Below are 23965 nucleotides of genomic sequence, written 5' to 3' on the forward strand. Positions count from 1 at the left end.
ACATCCAGTGGAGCAAATAATACATAAATTAGTTGTAAGCTTTGCACAATCAGAAACAAGGAGCTACAAAAAACTAACTCTGGATGTTGCTAAAGTAATAAATGTCAAATATATTTTGCATTAAATTAAATGTTCATGAAAGTTATCTTATTAATATAATATGAAAGTACCCTTAGCGTGATGGTAAGTGCGTAGAACTGTCATGCTAGAAGTCTTGGGTCCTCTTAATCCCTGCCAACAGTACTTGCACACAGGAATGGTTGAGAGTTGTAAGTCACTACGCTAGTTCTCAACGGACTGTTGCGCCACCTAATTTATTTATTTGTTTGTTTAAGGCAATAATATAGAATAACATAGAAATATATATTTAACAATCACCGACTAACCACCGAACTGTAAGCATCGTCCGTAGACTGCTTTGTGCTCTTCTGACAACCGGTATCTCCCGTTATACCATTTTTTCCTTATCTAGTTGTATTTCTTTTTGCAACGTATGTTCTTTTCTTTTTCTTAGTAAAAAAAAATACAATACACGTGAGTGCTATCTAACGTTTTAAAAATGGTCAACGGGCTAGCTGGCTCCCGCTTTAGGGGGCTAGGTGGCTCTCGCTTTAGGAGGCTACCGCTTGATGTGGGTTCAACATTCCACTAACCCAATAAAAAACATAGATCTAACAATAATCTTTTTCACAATTTTCCTGCTCTGCCCGCGGTATCAAATGCGAAAAATTTTAAATGTATAGTGATCTCTCCTCTACTCCCATTACCCAATTCCGTGATGGTTACCTTCTTATTTTGGTTAAAACACAAAAAGCTGTTAAATCTTTCCTCGAAGTTAATAATTTTGCTAATTCCTGCCCAGTGAAGTCAAACTTCACCAAAAACCTAATGAATCAAAGGTATAGCCTTTGCCCCATACTTGCAAAACGTCTCTGAGGCTGAAATCATTGCCGAAATGAAACCTCAAGGTGTGACTGACATTTATAAATTCACTAGAAGTGAAGGCGTAGGTGAAAACAAAAAAGTAAGACCATCTGCTCTAGTTGTTTTACATTTGACCTATGTAATCTACCAAATTCGGTAGATATTGGCTTTTATAAAGCCAAAGTCTCTCCCTACATACCAAATCCAATGCGCTATCGTAATTGTCAGTAACTGGGCCACACAACATAACGATGCACCGGTAGTGTTAGATGCGATTAATGCACTCTCCCCCACATATACCCTCTCCATGCAAAAAAATTACATTTGCGAACTGCTCACTTTATCACCCCTCCTCCTCTAAGCACTGCCCGTCGTATAGACAAGCCAAACAAATTTTAACAATAAAAACTCGTCAAAAATGCACCATGGCTGAAGCAAAGAGGATTCATAAAGAACAGATTACTATCCCCGCTAACCTCTCATTTTCACCGGCACCATTTGCAGATAAAGCTAAAAATTCAAACAAACCCTCAACACTTCCCACAACAAGTAATAATGGATTATCTTCTAATTTAGTTAAAAACACGCAAAAAAAAATTATCTTAAATACATGCTGTTTAAACAATACAAATAGTAATATTTCCAATATTTTTACAAATAAATCACAAAACCCGCCAAAAAATCCAAATACAAATACCATGAACATCTCCTAAAAATTTAAGCAAACAATCCAACTGATTCGCAAACCTCTGCAAACAACGCATCCCAAACTATTGTATCTCAAGATACCAAAAACGTTTCTAAAAATACAAATTAATCATATTCTCCTATATCAAAAGTAACACAATCTTTAATTGAAAACAATAACTATTTTATAGAAAACTTGACTAATAAATACTCAAGTCATCTTAGCCAGTGATGTTAACTCCTGGAGTGTTCTTCTTCAAAAAACAGTAGTGGATCGATCTTGGAAAGGTTTTTATCTAACTTTAACTTCATAGTTCTCAATGATGGTTCCCCTACTCATTTTTCTACGCATTAAAGTTTCACGCACATAGATATAACAAGCTGCTCTCTTCTTGGTCTTGAAAATCTTTACGACAGTGATCATTTCGCTATAATAACTAACATCCAGTCCAAATCTCCAAAGATATCGTGTTACGCCCAAATTTAAAACTGACCTAGCAAACTGGAAGATCATATCACACAAAAATTACCATCCTCAAATATAAACAAGAGGCAGCTCAAATTTCTAAAGTGATTACATTTGCAGCCAATAAATCCATACCCCAAAATTCTCCAAAAGATGTAACTCGTACAGTATCTTGGTGGAACTCAGAACTACAACGTTTACGAAAAGAAAAAAACAAAGCATGGACACTTTTTAAAAAGTATCCTAATCAGCAAAATCGTATCGGTTTCAAATAATCGAACGCCAAATTTCGTAGGGAGATTACATCCGCAATAAATCCCACTTCCTCCCTTTTGATAATATGGCAAGAAATCTGTTGCCTTACAGGAACATACACACCATGCTCAATTGCGTACATTTCAAAGAAAGGCCAACAAATTACTACGCCTTACGAAATAAGTAACCTTTTTGCAGAAACTTGGTCAAATCACTCCAAACATGAATCCTTCCCTGATGCTTTTAAAACAAACAAAACAAATACGCTAAATACGCCTTTAAACAATAAATATTTATCACCTCAATCCAAGCACATAGAAATACCCATTTCATTACTCGAACTTCAAAGTTGTCTCTCGAAGTTAAAAGGTATCTTATATCCTATGCTCAAGAACCTTCCAACAATAGCTAAGCACAGACTTTTGAAACTACAACAGTATTTTTGGCCCAGGGACCATTTCACAGAGATGGAAGCTCGTTACTATATTGTCTTTGCCTAAAACCCTACAAACTAAATAATAGAATCAACGGTTACAGTCCAATATCACTGATTCCTTGCAGTCCGAAAATATTAGAAAAAATTGTTTTGAAAAGACTGCTTTCCTTTTTGGAATCCAAAAACATCATAAGCTCTAATCAAGTCGCCTTTAAGGCCATTGAAGGCTGTGAAGACGCACTCCTGCACTTGGATTTTTATATTACAAAGGCTCTATCATCTCGAAACCACGTCAAAATTTTGTCTTTATATGCGTCAAAACGAACAACTTCTTTTTTCTAATGCACTAACACCTATCCGTAGACAAATGCAAAATTTTACACGTTTGTCGTAAAACATCTTGGAAACAAATCAATTTTAAATTTAATAATATTAACATAGCCAATGTAAATAATTTAAGTATTTTAGGTATTATCTTAAGTGATCGATATAACTTCAAAAAACATTGTATTGAACTTAAAAAAAAGTCTAGCTGCTAGGGCTAATTTAGTTAATTTTCTATCATGTCAAAATCAAATGCTCTTTTAAAAACACTATATAACGTAACTAAGATCACTAGTATTAAGTAAAATTGACTACGGCCTATTAATTTATGGCAAAACAACGATAAATATTATCAAATCCCATATCACCACGCAGTACGGAAGAGTTTAAATTTTTTCCAGTCCAGTACGGAATATGTTGGCTAAGGCGGGACATTCCTTAGTGGAAGAACGCATCTTAGAAACCAGAGCTAAGTTATACACCAAACTTTCTTTTGCACAAGGTTTCATTAGAACACTTAGACAAACAAAATGTCTCAAGCATATTCCATCAGCCATATCGATTGCATTAACAGCCGCAAATTAAATGGAACTTCCTATAATATGTAATATGTTAAATATTTCCCAAGTTTCCAACCCTGGTGTATTAAGAAGTCCTCTTTTATTATGGAGATGACTAATTATAACAAAAGCAATGCATCGAACAGCATGTACCAACCCTTATTCCATGATATCACAGCTGAACTAAGGTCAAATGACTGTAAAATAGTATTCACCGACGGTTCCAAAGTCCAAGAAAGCACCTCCCTTGCATCAACGTACGAAAACGGTCCCCTAATATCCATAGAGATATTGGATAATATCGCTTCCATTTTCACCGCAGAGGCGACAGTTATTTTACAAACAGCAAGGATAATCGCCAAACTTCCTGGCAAATTTGTGATTTGCTCTGACAGTCAGTCGGTGATCTATGTAATTCAAAACCCAAATAATACGACAAATATTATCAGTAAAATAAGATACTAACTTACAAACTACCCTAACAAGCTGAAACTTATGTGGAAGTCCAACACAAGGTTTAAGAACAAAAATTTACTGACTGGAGCAACTATCCAAACTAATACATAACCACCTCGAAGCAGATGAACACCGTTTTTGTCAGATTACGGCTGGGACACACATCACTCACACACCAACACCTTTTAAAAAAAGAGAGTCCACCAACCTGCCCCCACTGCACTCTTCGTAACTGAACACCATCCCGCTACAGAAACCGAAATTACGCCTCGGATAATTAATGATAACTCGTTGACGACTTTTGGCTATTGTACCCGGACAAAGATTGGTTTCTGGAATGTGAAGACGCTTCTGGACGCAGGAAGTCAAGATCCGCACAATGCCAGATTCCTCCAATTAGTGAGAGAATTTATGCTGTAAAGGATATATAACTTAGGCTTAAGCGAAGTGCGATGGTTGGGATCAGGCAAATACAAGTCACCGACACTTAAAACTGTACTGCTCTACTCTGGTCATAATCCAGGAAACGCTCGAAAAGCTGGAATTGGGTTACTCACTACAAAAACGGCAACCAGAAGCCTTATTTCGTGGGAGCCTCTTCGAGAAAGCCTTGTCAAAGCTAGGTTTCAGAGCAGAGTACGACCCGTCACTATTATATGGTGTTACGCACCGACGGAGCTCGCATCTGATGAAGAGAATGAATGAATGAATGTCCTAGTCAACTAGGACCCGCCTACAACAAAACTCCCCGCGCAGATATAATTTTGGTTATGGGAGACCTCAATGCTAAGGTTGGCAGTAACAACAACCGGCTAAGGGTGCTCACGGAGTCGGCAATTGCAATGATAATGGTGAGAGGTTCATTGACTTCTGCAACGCCAATAGCCTTGTGATTGGTGGCACTATGATTTTTTTCTTTAAGGTTATTCCTGAAGAAAAATTAGTTTGATGAAACCAACATGATTTCTTTGAGACCGATGGAGCCATAAATATTCGTTGTGTGTTGTTGTTCCTGGAAATCGGTTCTGTATTCGTTTTTAGGTGAATTTTTTCGGGTTTACTTAGTTTTTCCTTGCTATTAGCAATTCCAAACACATTAAGGTTGTACTTAAGCCCCTCCACCACCACAAAGTGAAACCCGTGGAGGGGTGTGTTTAAGCACTAACTCTGTTATAATATTAGGAGGGTGTCGACGGATAAGCAAGTGTCTTCCAATCAAATTGACCACTTCGCGATTAGTCGACGCTTTAGAAGCAGTCTCTTGGATGTCCGAAACAGAGAGGCGCCGACATGGAACTTGGCCGTGAACACCACTTAATGATAGCTACCCTAAGATTGCGTACAGCTACAGTTCGAAGATCCATCGGAATAACACGAGCCCCCGAATTCAATATCGCCAGACTAAAAGATCCCACGACCTGTCAACAATTCAGAGACGACCTTTTTTACGAAAGGAGAACAATCAGCAGCACAGTACATGACGACACTATTGGAATGCTTTGAAAAGTGTTTTCATTTCAAGTGCTGATAAAATAGTCAGTCGGAAAGAAGGAAACAACAGAAGAATCTTGGGCAAGGATTAACGAACGCAAATAGTTAAGGGCTCGAATAATTGCTGCACAAGGGGAAGACCGGTTTACCGCAGTGTGTGCCACCCGGTGCAAGCGTAACTACACTAACGCACTGGCGCACCACTACACCTGCTGTTCATCGACTTCGAGAAGGCCTTTGAAAGCGTAAGCAGGAGTATATCTGGTTAGCTTTGCGGAGGAGATTCATCCCAGAAAAACGAATTGCTATTATTAAAGCAGCATATGATGGATCCAAGTGTCACGTTCTTTATGATGGTAGGTTGTCAGAGGATTTTGAAGTCCAAAGAAGAGTCAGACAGGGCTGTATTCTGTCGCTAATATTGTTTTTTTTTGGTGATAGGCGATGTACTGCGCTCAGCTCTATCAGGTAGCAGAGGGATCCAATGGATTTTGACATCCTATTTAAAGCACTTGGATTACGCTGACGATGTTTGTTTACTCTCTCATAGGATCATGGATCTCCATCAAATGACATCAAGTGTGGAGAGAGTAGCTGAAGTTGTGGGGCTGAAAATGAATTCCCCCAAAACAACCGGTGGAAAAAGAGGAGAGCTTTCAATACCTTGGAAGCATCGGTTCCATCAAAGGTTTAACCGAATAAGACGTCATCTACCGCATCGGCAAAGCAAAACCGGCGTTCGGATGCTGTCAAAAATTTGGAGGAATAACTATCAGCTTAAGAATAAAGCTACGATTCTTTCGCACAAATGTCGAATCTGTGCTTGTTGTACTAAAGCCATAACAAAAAAGCTGCAAACCTAACATCCTATGGATTTTCTAGCCAAACCGTATTTCAAATGAAGTCCTTCATAGAAGGACAGGTAAAGAACCTATAGTATCTATAATTCGTAAGTGGCAATGGATTGGGTATACGCTTCGAAAAGGTAACGACTGCATTGCAGGCCAAGCAATGCAGTGGAATCCGCTCAAACAAGAAGGAAGAAGAGGTGGACGACCGAGAAGCACATTACGCTGGACAGTCGAGGTGGAATCAGCGTCCCTACACAAGAGTTGGATGAGCTAAAACACATCTCCGGAAACAGTACACGATGGCCCCTAGGCGTAGTAGAGGCCCTATGTCCCTCAAAGAGTTCCCAACGGACTTAACAGTTCTGAAAACCTAAGACGAAGAAAACATCAGCTTTCACAAAAATAATTGGTCATTTTTAATTGTCACGTGTCCCAAAACGCTTGCATCATACTTTAAGCCTCAAGGAAAATTTCTTACCCAACTATTTCTACTTTTACCGTTCAATTTGGTTTAAATTTGTTTGTGTTCTTATGTGTATAAGAATATTTTAATTAATATTGTTTATAAAATAAGATAAATAATAAAATTGAATATGTTTCAACTCTAAGGCCTTTAAAATAAGTTTTTCAATTGATGTCAAGTTGCTCTCTGCTGTGCTACGTTGGTTGTTGTTTGTTTTGCTCAATTAAAAGAATCTTATTTTCTACTTGAAGCAATTGTGAATTAACTTTAAATTACTTTAAAAGTGTGACAGTAAGCGATCCTGAGCCTTGAGTCTGGATTTGACTTTGTGTATTTCTTTAAATTATTATAAATCTTGAAAAACAAACATTTTGTAACATTTGGTAATTTGGTAATTTTGTTTTTCTGTGACATTTTACTTTTTTCTCCCACAAGTTTATTTCTCAGAGAAAATAATAATTATAAAATATCGTAAATATTATCACTCAAAGTTTTAAAATAATACATATTGTATAAGTACCTCCTAAATTCACTACATTCTGTTTTACGTGTTATATTAACTATCGTTGCATACTTTGAGGAGTACAATTCAAATTCATTATCCAAACCGACAGAAAATACACGAACCATTCGCAATCCTCCAGCAACGTCGTCGCTACATACACTCATCTTAATGTCTTCTTGCACCATATGCCATCAAACTATGGACTACTTGATTGATTCAATAATATGTCACATAATACAAAACAAATATAATCTAGAAAAGCTGCATAACCAATTACTTCGTCTTACCGAAAAAGTTGACAAAATAACCACTTTGTCACCAGTATAAAATATTGAGTCTCATAATAACGAAGTCGAAATGACTAATAGTGAATCGCTAATGGCACCTCATCTTTAAACCAAATAACTGACGAAACTGACACAATTCACAACATGGATTCTCATAGTGTCGAAAATGAAATGACTCATAGCCGATCACTAAACGATGCAGCATCATTAAAGCGGAAAATTGACGAAAGTGACGCCGAATATAGTGAAGCTAATCCCTCAACGAAGAAGCCTGCCAGGGCCGCTTCTCCCTCTGCATCTGAACTCCCTTCTCAACATCTTCAATCAACTCTAACCTTATCAACATCTTCTGTCCCGATCAAAGCAAAAGCAACTTCAATATCATCAATAGAGCCATTACTCGCAAATGCAAACCCATCATCATCAACGTTAGCAAACTCATTGTTATTTTCATCCCTTCCAAAGAAAACTCATCTAAACTCACCTATCTCATGTGGATTGAAAGTAGTAGAAGGCCATCGAACTTTATTTTTATCTAAACTTGCCCCTTCAACAAACGCCCTCGATATTAAAAACTTTATTTCGAACAAGACTGATACGTCGCTATTAAAAGTTGAGAAAATGATTCATCGAAACCACTCGAAATATGCATCTTTTAAGATAAGAGTTCCAGACTCAATCTTCCACCTTCTAAACTCAACTTTGCTTTGGCCGAAAGGGATCATAATACACGAATTCGAGAATAAACAAAATAATAATATAAAGTCGTCATCCTTTAACCCTTTTCAAGAGACCCGGACAATGCATTATTATCAAAGAGGCAGATTAAACAAGTTTTGATTTATTACCAAAACGTCAATGGCCTAAGGACAAAGATCAATACGATCTATAAAAATATTAACAATCTACAACATGACATAATTACTCTTACAGAAACATGGTTAAATAATTCCTTCATAGATACCGAACTCTTTGACTCAACTTACCAAGTTTTTAGACGAGATAGGCACCAATCGAGGAACTCGGAGACAGTCGGTGGTGGAATACTATTCGCGGTAAAAAAAACTACCTTATATGCACTTTGGTTGATACTTTTGATCTTTCTGACGTCGAAATGCTATGTATTAAAATCAAATTGGAAACAGGTTATCTCTTTATCATCTCAGTATACATACCTCCAAGATCTACCAGTTTTGTCTATGAAAATTGCATGCATTTAACTGAGAAGATCCACGACCAAATGGAACCTAATGATGAACTGCTCATCGTAGGTGATTTCAATCTTCCGAACCTCAACTGGACAAAATCATCAGATTTCAACTATTTTACACCTATCAGTCCAACGAGCACCAATGAATTCACAATTATTGATGGTTTAGCTTCTTGTGGACTTGTTCAATTTAATGGAGTTGCCAATCAATACAACAAATATTTGGACCTAATATTTTTCTCCGACACGTTAAATACTGACGTAGCTGTATCTCCAGCCGATGTTAAACTAGTAGAAGAAGACCGTCACCATCCAGCTTTAAATATATCACTGATTATAAATGTGTGCATTATCCCTAATACATCAAATGAAAAACTTGAATTCAATTTTAAAAAATGTAACTTTAATGAACTAACTAACTTATTGTGTAATGTTGACTGGAATCAACTGCTCCTAAATCGTAATATTGATGACATGTGTCTAAATTTGTATAGTATTATTTTTAACTGTTTTTATGAAACTACGCCATTACGGAAATCTCGCTATAAATCTAAAACTCCACCATGGTTTGACACTCAATTAAAAAACTTAAAAAATAAAAGAAATAAGGCATGGCTAAAATTTAGTAAAACTAGAGCAGAAAAAGACTTCAGGATTTACTCCGAACTTAAAAATATTTTCATTGACTACTCCAATATTCTATACTCTGACTATATTATGAAAATTGAAAATGAATTGAAACAGACCCCAAAAAACTTCTGGGATTTCGTGAAAAGTAAAAGAAAAACTGACGGTTACCCAAACGCTATGTCTTTTAATAACACAACAAGTCATGACTCCCAAATAATTTCAAATATGTTTGCTAATTTCTTCAAAGATGCTTTCGACGTACCTCCTTCTTTTTAAATTCACCTTAACTCACTTGACTTGACAATATGTGAGGATTCGATTGTTCGTTGTGTCTCAGAACTTGATGACTGTTTTCACCGTGGCCCTGATGGAGTACCATCATGTGTTTTAAAAAAATGTGTGTCTCATTTATGGTACCCTCTGTTTGTTTTGTTCAATGAATCTCTTAGAAGCTCAGTTTTCCCACTATTATGGAAAAGTGCATTTATAACTCCGATTCATAAAAAAGGGTCTAAGAATGAAATAACGAATTACCGGCCGATTGCCAAACTTTCCGTTATTCCCAAACTATTTGAGTCCATTATCTGTAAGATGTTATCATTTAATTGTAATTCAATTGTATGTGAAAATCAACATGGTTTCGTCCAGAATAAATCAACAATTACAAACCTACTTCACTTCACTTCTTTCTGCCTTGACTCTTTCGAAGATCGTAAACAAGTAGATTGCGTATTCACAGATTTCAGCAAAGCCTTTGACAAATTGTGTCACAAGACTTTAGTCCATAAACTTAAGGCCTTAGGGTTTAGCGACAAATTCTTGACGTGGATCGCGTCTTATCTCAAGAACAGAAGTTATAGCGTTATATTCAGAAATGAATTCTCCGACCAATTCTACGTCAACTCTGGTGTTCCACAGGGTAGCCATTTAGGTCCTTTATTATTTATCTTATATATAAATGACATAACATCCGTTATAAAAAAAACTGCTCCGTTTTAATATACGCTGATGACATTAAAATTTTCAAATCTATTAGTTCAATTAATGACTGCTCACAGCTTCAAGAAGATCTTCATAGTTTTAGGGAATGGTGCAATACAAACCGACTTTTATTGAATATTGACAAATGTAAAACTATGTGTTTTACACGCAAAAAAACAATTATAGATTATAACTATTTATTAGATTCTTCCTCCCTTTGTAAGCTTTCCGTTTTCTCTGATTTAGGTGTTATTCTTGACAGTAAACTAACGTTCTGTGACCATTATAACTTTATGGTTAAAAAAGCTAATAAAATTCTAGGTTTAATTAAACGTTTTTCTCGTGACTTTCGTGACCCATACGTCTTAAAACTTCTTTATGTATCATTTGTAATTCCAATACTTGAATACGGCTGTGTTATATGGGCACCATACTATTCAGTCCATATTGACAGACTTGAAAGTATCCAAAAAAGATTTATGCGTTTTTGTCTTCGTTTTCTTCCGTTTTCCCAAATATTTACACCACCTCCTTATTCTCAGAGACTTTTGCTAATACAGCTCCCTACACTTTCACAACATAGACAATATCTCCAATTTTGTTTTATTTTAAAATTAATTAATGGTTCTATTATATCCGCAACAGCTCTGAATCGTCTAAATTTTAGCTAGCATAAGAAGACAGATACCTTTATGTCCGATCTTTAGCAGAACTAACTATGGTATGAATAGCCCCTCAATTGATTTCAGTCTTCAATAAATTTTATAATTTAATTTCATCTGTTAATGACAATGTTAAAAGCAAACAATTTAAAGAAAGATTTTTTAATTTGTTATAGTATTTATTTATTTCTATATTAATTAAAATTTTAAATTAAAAATTATGTAAATAGCTATAAGTTTATATTAACGTTAGATAATTAACGGATTAAATAAATAAATTGATGTATGTATACAAAATTTAGAACAAAGACTAATTTTCCATCTAATTTAAAGTCGAAGATATAACCAGTTATTTCGGTTAATAAAAGTATGTTCGTTCTTTTTGAAATTGTGAAGTGGGGTTTAAAAATATAGTTCTTACATAAAATGAATTACTGTCTTCGCATTAGTAAATCAATTAAATTTGTTTCTTACAGATGACGATGATGCAACAACATCAGGTGTTACTCTCGATGATGTAGACAAAAGGGTAATATTCATAAATAGGCCACAATTACAAAAATTTTGCAGTAATCACATATCAACTGCAAAATATAAGTGAGTTTATTTTTACCTACCAACCTTTTAAATACAAATATAATTTTCATTGGTGAAATATTTTGTCTCTTTCAGTTTTATAAGCTTTTTACCTTCGTTCCTTTTTGAACAATTTAGGCGTTATTCGAATTGCTTTTTCTTACTAATCGCATTACTACAACAAATTCCTGATGTTTCACCAACTGGTAGATACACAACATTAGTTCCATTAATATTTATACTAGCAGTCAGTGCGATTAAAGAAATTATAGAGGATTTTGTAAGCTTAAAATATTACTTAACAGAATTATAATGGTAATTTAAAATTAATTATTTTTTTTATTGTTTTTAAGAAACGACATAGAGCCGATAATGAAATCAATCACAGACTTGTTGAAACATTACGTGAAGGTACCTGGAATCTTGTTCGATGGCAAGAACTTTGCGTGGGAGACATTGTCAAAATACAGAACAATACGTTTTTTCCAGCTGATCTATTATTACTCTCTTCAAGGTAATTATTTGTATTTATTATATATTGTATATGTACATGCATCTAAATTTAACAATCTTGGATTTTGTAATTGGCCAGTATAATACATCTACAATCATCTGAAATATGTTAATATACTCGTGTATACTATATACGTATATATATGTATTGGAAAATATTCTTCTTATCGCACAAATTATTTATTAAACATTATTTTGGTATTGTTTTTTAACGGAAACGAGTGGTTTGCAGTCAATTTCTTACATCTAATTGCTACAGACAAAAGAAATTCCTTGATCATGGAGTAATTAAAAATTCTTTTATTAAAAAAAAACAAGTAGGGGATATTTGTTTCCTTTATCGTCAATATTATAAACGGTGATTTTTTAAGAGCTTGAGAACTTAAAAAAAAAACGCATAAAATTTGCAAAATCTCATCGATTCTTTATTTGAAACGTTAGATTAGTCTATTACATTTACTTTTTGAAGATAATTTCATTTAAATGTTGACCGCGGCTGCGTCTTAGGTGGTCCATTCGGAAAGTCCAATTTTGGGTAACTTTGGGCTGGAATAGTTGCTGGCTAATTTGTGTAGACTTTAGACTTGACGTAGCCCCACAAAAAATAGTCTAAAGGCGTCAAATCGCATGATCTTGGTGGCCAACTTACCGGTCCATTCCTTGAGATGAATTGTTCTCCGATGTTTTCCCTCAAAATGGCCATAGAATCGCGAGCTGTGTGGCATGTAGCGCCATCTTGTTGAAACCACATGTCAACCAAGTTCAGTTCTTCCATTTTTGGCAACAATAAGTTTGTTAGCATTGAACGATAGCGATTAGAGCTGTAGCATATCGTATGTATTCGTTACTTAGTAACGGGTATTTTAGTTTGTACCGAGTAACGTTTCGGTACTCTGAAATAAATGTCGTTACTTTTATGATCTAGTTACTTTTGTTTAGGTAGTTATTTCATACTAAATGACGCATTACATACCAGCATAGAAAGTGGTATTACACTGTCATAATGTATCCTGAGATAGTGTGCTGTGTTTCGTTTTTCTGTGAACTGTGTGTGTCATATGTGAGTTGAGTTAACATGTACATATAGCTAAATAGTTGAGTAGTATAAGTTAAGTGTGCGTTTTTATCGTAATGGGTAACGTCTCTTTTCATTTTTCGTATCTGTTGTAGGTTGTAGAATGAGAGATAGACAATGCAGAGTTCAAATTGAAATGAGAAAAAACAACATTCCGCTGCACTAGCTTCTAATTGTAGGCAAAATTTATTTTGGCAGTTTGGTTTTCTATCTCCCTTTCTCTGATATGTGGTATTGATATCTTTTTTTTTTGGTGTTATTGTTATTTGTATGTATTGCATCATTTACTTATGTTACCGTTACTTTGTGTCAGTATTGATATTGAAAAAGAAAAAGAAGTACACTTTGGAACTTTTTTAGTCCAATTCAAGACATGTTATTCTGTTAAAGGTGGTTCAGTTACAAATTTAAAAAAAAATTACTGTCTAAACCAAATGTTCCAAATGTGCAACCTTCTCTAATGCCTTCTAGACGTATCCCTATCGAAACGTGCGAAGATGTCCAAGAAATTCCAAATATATCAGGTAACGAATGTAATGCAAATGCAATAGCCAATGCAATGGAAGTATAATTTGGCTCTTTAAAAGTATAATATAAAAAAGATAAAATGACAAAAATTTAAATATATATTTTCAATACAACACATTTAATATCTTTTATTTAAGTTTCTCTCAATATTTACTTCATATTTTCCGCTCACTGTGCTGAGAAAACTAATATCCTGATATCAGCTGCATTCAAATTAACACATACACAAACTATCTTTGTGTTTATGTACAATTTTAAACAAAAATGTATCATTTGGCTTGTGCTCTTGTACGTCTGAAATATGTACCTAATACATTTTTAACGAAAATACCAATTTCAATGAAAGTAACGAAAGTAACTAGTAACGATACATTTGTACCGAATATTTATACCAAAAGTAACGTATACATACGGGTACTCATTTTAACGTTACTTTGACAGCTTTAATAGCGATCGTCATTCACCGTAATGTTGCGTCCAACAGCATCTTTGAAAAAATACGGTCCAATGATTCCACCAGCGTACAAACCACACCAAACAGTGCATTTTTCGGGATGCATGGGCAGTTCTTGAACGGCTTCTGGTTGCTCTTCACTCCAAATGCGGCAATTTTGCTTATTTACGTAGCCATTCAACCAGAAATGAGCCTCATCGCTGAACAAAATTTGTCGATAAAAAAGCGGATTTTCTGCCAACTTTTCTAGGGCCCATTCACTGAAAATTCGACGTTGTGGCAGATCGTTCGGCTTCAGTTCTGAAATGTCAAAGCATACTGAGCATCTTTCTCTTTGACACCATGTCTGAAATCCCGCGTGATCTGTCAAATACTAATGCATGAAAATACTAAACTCAAAAAAATCACCCTTTATAAGAATATGAATAGATTTCAACCCTGTTTAAATATGATCTTTTATCCTCAATGTTTAAAATAACAAAAAACTACTTCTTCCTTCCTTCCTTCTTGTTGTGTAAGTTATTATTTTCTCTTCTTTTAAAATTAATCTGATTCTATTGGAAGATTATAGCTTGATTTTTTAAAATGTAAACAACCTTAAACCACATCATTTTTTACAAAAATGAGTGAATAAATGATTTCCAAATTACTATTATATTTTTCTTTTGGTTCAACTTTCCATTACCGCAGCACGAAGTTTTTATTTGATAAATATGTGCAAATAAGTAATAACTATAGCAATTTTAGAGCGAGGAAACATTTATATCTATTTTTAATTAATTTTCAAAGTTCACTTTTTTACATACAAAACACGAAAAAATGGTTGATTTTGACACATCTTCCTTGTTTTTTGTTCAGTGCTGCCACACCTGATTTTTTTTTGCTGGGATTTCTTTGATTTTAGTGCTCAAATGCAAAAAGTAATTTGCATATACCCAAACTCGCACCCACCCCAAAACCTATAGTGATCCCAAGCAGGGGTTTTGCCTCCCTTACATTCCTAGCTGTTATTACGTCGTGCTATCAATTAAAAACAATTTGTTTTAGGCTCAAAAAATGCAATACAAAAAAGTAGGGTTAAGTCCGAAAAAGAAAATATTTTTTTCTATGACTTCACGTTGTTTCCTCGCCTTAATATTCTATTGAGACCCCTACCCAACTGTACAAAAAAATCAGAAGGAAATTCGTGCTGCGGCAATGGAAAGTTGCCCCTTTTTTTAATTGAAGTACTGAAAAAACGTGCAACTTCTTCCAATGTTAAAATTATTCTCAATTTGAATATAGTTGGTAGCAAAAATACACTTTTTAAAAATATGGGAATCTCAGACTGACATTTCGGTTTGCCTACAAACTACTGAGTGAGAAAGTGTGCGTTAAATGATGAAAAAACCAAACACTTACTCGCTTTTAGTCCTCTCCTCAGGCCCATCAAATTGCTTCATTTTGAAAGTTTCATGGTTGCGTTTAAAAACGAAACAATCCTAACCAACAGAATCTGAAGTGCTAAATAAATGTTGTAAATGTTTTCACAAAAATAATGATTTATTTATTTTATTTAGTTTTTTTTTTATTAACTGTTATGAAGTGGATACATAAATCATTCGGAAATTGTTTGGTCTATTTTCGTGGTTGGGATGTTCCTGAATTGAAATTTTAGTCTTAAGAGTAAACACAAAAGCTATTTTAATTGAAAAAAAAAATCATATAAATTATCTGATCATTTTTTTAATTTTAAATAATTTTACATAACTTAATTTTTGTAGTTTATTTTAAGTGTAAATTTTAGTTAGTTAAATTACAATTGAAAACAAACTATTACTCTGGTGGCAAGAATGCGGTTCTGAATTCAAAATTTTAGCAATAACATCGTAATCACGTCTTTGGTATTTAAAACTTTATTCACCACTGTAACCGCCGTGGTTTTAACTAAACAAGTAAAAATCAATATAATATGAATTGATACCGTCTAAATAGTAGTTAGACTTACTTACTTGCCTTATTTAAAAAAAAAAGATTTGATCTCGTGCCGTATGAAGATTTAGCCAAACAGCTAAAATAACTTCCTCTCTCTCTCTGGATACATTTTAGAACAATAAACTGGCAATTCTCCTGAAAGAACTATTGTTCACTTATCTCTTTAAGATTTCTCACCGATTTCAAATCTCTCTTTTTATTGCATTTTCGTTATTGATATCTACAACTTTAAAATGCTCTAAAGTTTTATTTCTATTATCATCATCCATGGTTCCGAATAACCAATGACCGGTTGCAATTAAGTTTAAAAATACCTTTATCTCGGGATTTGGGAACCAAAGCTCTTACCTTTGATTTTGATTGCTCAATTTCACTGTAGCTCGATTGATGGAGGTAAATCCGTGGTCAGTTTGTATTCGAGAGATAAGAGAAGCTTTCTCCACTACCGTTGCTGTTATCATGATTATCCAAAGCATTATCCTAATACGAACCAGCAAATTTATTAGGTCTTTTAATCGTTGTTGGATGAATGTTATGTAGTTTTTTTTTCTGAAATAAGGTTCATTTTTATGGTGTAAATGTTTATAATTTCATATAAATCTTTCACTTCTTCCCTATCTAAATTTCTCTTCTGTATTTTATGTTTTTTGTGCTTATTGGTATTATTATCTAAAACTATAGAATCTGTCTTTACCGCTTTGTTTGGACTCATCTCTAAAGTTGAATAAAAACTATTATTATAAATTTTAAGTGCTTATGTATCTTCCGATTTATAGCTAGAGCTTTATTTTTAATTGTTAATAAAATTTCGAGAAATGTTGAATGAAAACGTTCAATATCAGAGTTTCCTGTATGAGAATTTGGCTTGGTAAAATCAATTTGAGTATTCATCTCCGGTTTCTTGTCGAAATTTCTTTTCCGTTAAATTTTTTATTAATGGGTTGATTATTTTAAATTTATTTCCCCAAAGGTACGATCTGAAATATGTCAGACCGTCAGATCGTACAATAGCAAGAAATTCGTTGTCAGTGGATGAATACTTTTTTCATGGTCGTTTAGAGATATCGACGCATAGCAAACCGGTTGACCTTCTTGAGTAAGTACTGCAAAATTTGAGGAATCAGCAAACAGTGTAAATTGTTTTTCAAAATTAGGAAATCTAAGTATTGGATACTTCTTGATGTTTTGTTTTAAAAATTTTATTCATTTATATTTATCTTAGCATTTGGAGTAACAAATGCAGTTTTATGAATATCTCTTGGATGCATTTTAATTTGGTAATACGCTTCAGCTAAATCTAATATTGTGAAATACTGGCCTCTTCTTAACTTGTCTAATATACTGTCTATATTGGGCAAATCAAAGTCTGAACTTTTGTTTGCCCGATTTACCAACCTTTTTCGGGACTACAACTATTGGAGAGGAATATCTACTATTTGATTATCTAACAACCCCCTGTTTTTTCATATCCATAACTTGTCTCCTAACTTGTTCTTCGTGCTTTGGAGGGAGCCTATAAATCCTGGAATTAATTTTTTTATTAGTTGTTGTTCTTAACTCAAGCATTACAGTGTTTGTATTAGTAGGCTTGTCACCTTCCTTTAAAATCCAACATTGGTACTGGTTTAAAATATTACTTAGATTCTCTTCTCCTCATTGTTTAAATGCGAAAGATCTACTTAATCTGAATTTTCACTTGAAAGCTCAAAATAATCTATGTGAGACAGTCACCGACTAATCTTCAAGCCGACAGCATTGCTTTGCTTATTAGTGTGCATCTAACTTGTTTTCGTGTGTATTTATCCCGCTATCTCAATAGCAATATTTTCTTTTCTATCTTATAATTTTCTCTTTCTTCTCCGTTAAGAAATAAAAAAAACGATTAGTGATAAGAGCGGTGCAATAATGGCCCACGGGCCACATGTGCTTTCAGGTAACCGGTTCAGTGCTTTAGAAATAGATGCGCATGCCGAACCTACTACTAAAAAAAAAACAAAACCTAATTATACAAATATAGACTTAAATCCCTCAAACCCAACTTATTCAACATATGCCAACCTCAAATTTATAGTTGTCTCCCCAACTAATAATGAAAAACCACTGTCCTCCTTTATTGAGTTCTTACTTAAAAAAGCAATAGATGGTATCAACACAGGTTATGAATACATAATCCAACTTCGCGATGGCAATTTGTTAATCTTGGTCAAATCACAAAAAATAGCTGTCATTTTCCTTTCAAAAAATCCTTATCAAACCTCTGTCCAATAAATGTATCTGTTCATACAAATCTTAATGCCTCCAAGGGTACTGTCTACGCGCCTTATCTTATAAATATGCCAGACGAAGACATTGTTAAAGAAATGAAAACACGAGGAGTTACGGAAGTTTACAAATTAAAAAAAAAAAAACATTGATGGCAACCAAACTCCAACTGGTCTAATTCTTTTCACTTTCGACCTATTCCGGCCACACAGTACTGTAAATATTGGATGGTACAACAATGTTGTAGAATATTTCCCCAATCCCATGCGTTGCCAAAAATGTCAACTGCTGGGCCATAGAAATTCTTAAAATCAAAACAACTAGGAAGTGTAAATTGATTGAAGCTAAACAAATTTACAAGGATTTAAACCCCGAATCATCTTCTAACCAAAAATATGCAACAGTTTTAAATAAATCAACTCAAGCGAAACCAACACCCGCAAACATATCATCGTCCGAAGCACTCAAACCCTCTTTAAACACCACTTCCTCAGCGCAAGCCACAACCCAAATCCAAAATAGCCAAACAATGACAATAGTAATAACAAGTGCAGCGAACGGACGTGTTCTTTTATTTTATTGATTGTTTATTTGTTTTTGTGTTTTTATAAATAAGTAAAATGTCAACAAATCTGTGTGGTTCTTGTAATTTGGAAATTTCTGATACCAAATTCATTCAGCACTTCAATATTATCACCATCGATTAGTGTTCGCAATAATTCAGAAGAGAAAACCATCCACTCTTCTAAAATCAATGAAGATGAAGAGAATATGAATACGTGTCCCCTTACCCCGCCGTTAGCACGGGACTTTCATAAAGGTGGATCTATTCGTAAAAACATAATTGGAAACAACACTTTCACGTCTCAAGTGCAAATGGTTACATTTGTCTTACCTTTACAAAAACACATCAGTGGAGTCTCTTACTTCATTTATTGCCGGTATGCTTAACATCGCACCTAGTTTAAGGGCATGTCTCATGTAAAAAAATTAATTGGTGCTTTGCGCTTAGCTTTGTAGCGTTCACATTAAATATTTAAACGAAATAAACGGGTTTTATATTGGGCTAAATATTTATACCAATGGAATACAAAATTTAAAAAAAATGTTTGTTAATTAACAAATAAACTAAATTAAATATATTTGTTTATATTATTTTTTCAAAAAACAATAAATTTTTATAAAAAGCACCGATTTTTTTTTTAATTTATTTATTTATTCCAAGAAAAATTGTAGAAAACTATAAAAATGGGGCAAATTTGTATTGTGGCATAGGTGCAATATTTGATAAAACTTCCAAAGTATAACAGCCAGCTAAGTCAATTCAACGTATTTTCAAATTCTAAAGATATGTGCAGATGTTTGCTTTTTTATTTTTTTTTTAAATAGTTATAGTTACTTTTTTATTTAAAAAAATGCAAAATTTAATTTTTTCCAATATTTTTTGCGAATTTATGGGGTCAACTGATTTTTTTTTTAAATTTTAACTTACAAAAAAAACATACATATATTACTCATACTTGCGACTTTGAAAAAAAAAATATTTGACGCAACATCATTAAAAATGCATTTCAATATAATAACATTTGTGGTGGGTGCAATTGTGAGGGATTGGGAGCTTATATAATTCCAACATATTTTTTGGCATTTGTTTATTCTATTTAAAAAATTAAAAAGTTCTTGCGTCTACTATTTATTTAATTTAATTTTTATAAAAGAGGTATATCTATTTTCCATTTTTAACAACAAACTTCTGTGTAAACGCACACAATGAAGTTTCCAGTTCCCGAGAATGCCACTGCAAATCAGCGCTTAGGAAGAGGATTCTTTGCAAACGAATTTCGCACGCCCATTCTGCCTCAGATTTTTTTTTTTTTTTTTTTTTTTGTTGGTCTCATTGCTCATTTAGTTTTTATTGTTTGTTTTGTAGCCTTGCGGCATGCAATAACAGAAAATATAAAAAAAAAAACTTTTCTTAGACATTTTTTTTTATTTCTAGTATGTGGTATGATGTAAGGTCATGGAATCGTGATTTGGGTGTTACTTAGTCAATCGTATAAGCAGAATTTGATTTTTGGTTCAACTTTCGGCAAGTTTTGTGGTTGCACATTGTAGTGTAGGTATAAAAAAGGGTAAATAGGTATTGTAGGTATCGTGAATTCGCTGTCATATATTTTGTTTTCTTGAATTTTTTTCGCACTGTCACTCCTGGGTACTGCATTTTTTTTTTGATTTTGTTCATGGTCAGCTGCTTTCCTTAGATAAAGGAAAAGGCAGAAGTTAAATAAAAAAAGGAATGTAGCTATGTAGGTATGTGTTTTCTTTTTTTTCAACGCGTATGTAATACACCTACCTACTTGATGGAATTTCGCTGTCACTTTGCATGGTGGGATCGTTATTTGATTGAATATTGTGTAATACATTTGTATGTACGTTCCAATAACCACTTGCCACGAAAAAAATTCTCAAAAAAGAGGCTTTTGATGCGACCCACACTGATAACTTCCCATCCCGTCTGTCGATTTGTCTTGCTTAAAAGTTTGTCTATATGTACTCGTATCAATTTTTACCAAATTTGCGTATTATTTTTTGTAGATTTTATTTTTTATGAAAAAACGTACTGTTGGATTTTTATATAAAAACTACTGAATATCGAAAACAATATTTTCTGTGAAATAAAATAAGTTTGAATACAATATTTTTAATTTTTGAAAAGCTATTTGAGTAGAAAGTAAATTTTTACCAAGTTTTAGTATTGTTTTTTTTTAGAGTGTTATTTTGTGTAAAAAAAAACTGTTAATTCGATTTTTTTAAAAATTTTATCGAATGTCTAAAACAATATTTCTTATAAGATAAAATTAGCTTGAACCCAATATCTACAATTTTTGAAAAGATATTTGAGTCGAAAATCAATTTTTACCAACTTTTATACATTTTTTTTAGGTTTTTATTTTTTGTAAAAAACTGTCAATTCGATTTTTCTCAAAATTTGTCCTAATGTTGAAAACAATACTTCTTATAAGTAAACATTAGTAAGAAGCTATTATCTCAAATTTTTGAAAAGATATTTGAGTCGAAATCATTTTTTACCAACTTTTGTTATTTATTTTTCGGTTTTAATTTTTTTGTAAAAAAAAACTGTCGATTCGATTTTTTTTTTCAAAATTTTACTGAATGTTGACAAAACAATATTTTTTGAAAGATAAAAGTAAATTAAAGCCAATATTTTAAAGTTTTGAAAAGATATTTAAGTCGAAAATCAATTTTTACCAACTTTTATTAATTTTTTTTTTTAGGTTTTTATTTTTTGTAAAAAAAACAAGATAAAATAAGTTTAAAGCCTAAATTTCAAGTTTTTGAAAAGATATTTAAATCGATATTCAATTTTTATCAACTTTGAGTAATGTTTTTCTTAGATTTTAATTTTTTATAAAAAATACTGTCAAAACATTATTCTTCGTCGCAAAAAATTGTTTTGGAGATGAAATCATATTTTAGTCGTAAAATTTTGGAGGTGACAAATTTTTTTTCGATTTATAAAAAAAACCGTTAAATGCATTTTTTTTAATATACTTCTTTGATATCAAGTTACAATATATTATAAACAATTTAATTCAAGTCTCTAGCGTTTTTGGTTCGTAAGATATTTAGGGTTAACCAAAATTTTCATCTTTTTTTCAAACTGCTATGGTAAAAAAACCACCCACGCAATTTTCTTGAGAGCCCTTTCTGCATCTTTCTGCCTTGTTATCTGTATAACAAAATTTATTTGATATATATCTCTTCTGGTTCTTGAGCTATGGACGACGAAAAAATTATCGCGAACGTATGGACGTACAAACGTACGTACACATGCACGCACATATATCTTTCTAAAAATCTTTTATTTCGACTCTAGGGACCTTGAAACGTCGAGAAATGTCAAAATTTTCAATATGACAAATCGCACCCATTACAAGAACTTCCTATGGGAAGTTAAAAAATATTAAATCAAAATAGGTATATTCAATAATTAAAACATGTCGACCAACAAATGAAATTCAAGAATCTCCATAACTCGAAACATGGCTTTATGAAAGTTCACTTTCAACAGAACTATTTGATTCTAAATTTATTGTGTTCAGGAAGGACCGCAGTGCAACATGTACTGGATTGAATAGAGGAGGTGGCGTGCTGGTGGCGGTTAATTCTAGTCTGAATTGCGAGGAAGTTAAATTGTCAAACTGCTCGGGTATGATCGAACAAATATGTGTTAGTTTTGAATTATCAATTAGATCTCATGATAGAAGTTTAAATAAGATACAAATATTTGTATTTTTTTCATATATTCCTACTAAGTCTGAATTAAATATTTATAATGCACACGTGAATAATATTAAAAATGTTGTTTCCAATTTTGATCATAATTCTTTTGCTGTTGTTGTAGGAGATTTTAATCTTTGTAATATTAACAATGTTGAAAATGAAATAGAAACAATTTTAGATTTGGTTTATATTCAAAATGAATTTGATATTTTGGTTATTGAAGATGATAATCCGTTGTTAAATAACAGTATTCACCATAAAGCGTTAAGTATAGAATTTACCTTATCAGTTTTTAGATCTTTATCTGATCCTTTATATATTGTAGGTTTAAAATATGATTTCAACAGGGCCGATTACATTTGCATTAATAATTATATTCAAAATATAGATTGGTATTAATTTTTGGATCGATCTGCATTGTCTTCATGTTTCTCTGGTTTTATAAATTTAGTTCAAGATTTGTTTGATAAGTTTATACCTAAGAAAGCTGTAAGACGGGTATCAAAAAAGCTGGTATGGTTTTCTAAAGGCTTACATCGTTTAAAAAATGCTTAACTTAAGGCTAAAAAAAGAAGCAAGATCAATTCAAATCTTCGAGGCAATTATTGTCGCCTGCTCAGGGAATACAACTATTTAAAAAAGTTTTTATATACAAATTTATTTATGGTCCATTGAATCAAGGATCAAAGATGATTCTAAATCTTTTTGGAAATTTTATAATGAAAAAAGGAAATCGGTATTAATTCCCTAAAACATGAATTACAATGGTAATGTATATTGAAATATGTAATATATTTGCACCTTTTTTTTATTTTTATTTATATCTGAAGAAGAGGTTTATATGTTATGCCGTGGAAATAAAAGTTTAGTCATGTTTGATTTTAATAAAATATAAAGAGGTATCTTTATTGTTCTGAGTTTTACTTAGGACTAACTTACAAAAATTGAATGTGGAAATATCAACCACAGATTTGCTCTTATACTTGCATACATACATATGGATAAACAAATGCATCAAATATGAGATTCATATTGGATGCTTAAACGAGATAAAGAAAAGTGATGTGGTATGCATAAACATTCTGTCTTT

At 33.0% G+C, this 23965-nt stretch overlaps 1 protein-coding gene across 7 annotated transcripts in view; it reads left to right on the forward strand.

The window, feature by feature from the left end:
• The window catches only part of LOC129948838 (phospholipid-transporting ATPase IA), a 132449-nt gene that overhangs the window by 65211 nt on the left and 43273 nt on the right, over positions 1-23965 (forward strand). For all 7 annotated transcript variants that reach the window (XM_056059928.1, XM_056059929.1, XM_056059926.1 and 4 more), the window contains 3 exons: positions 11665-11785; positions 11861-12044; positions 12118-12278. In XM_056059928.1, coding sequence (XP_055915903.1) covers positions 11665-11785; positions 11861-12044; positions 12118-12278 — 466 coding nt within the window. The remainder of the gene's footprint in view (positions 1-11664; positions 11786-11860; positions 12045-12117; positions 12279-23965) is intronic.

The sequence above is a fragment of the Eupeodes corollae genome, chromosome 3 (assembly GCF_945859685.1).
Source record: "Eupeodes corollae chromosome 3, idEupCoro1.1, whole genome shotgun sequence".
Lineage (NCBI taxonomy): Eukaryota > Metazoa > Arthropoda > Insecta > Diptera > Syrphidae > Eupeodes > Eupeodes corollae.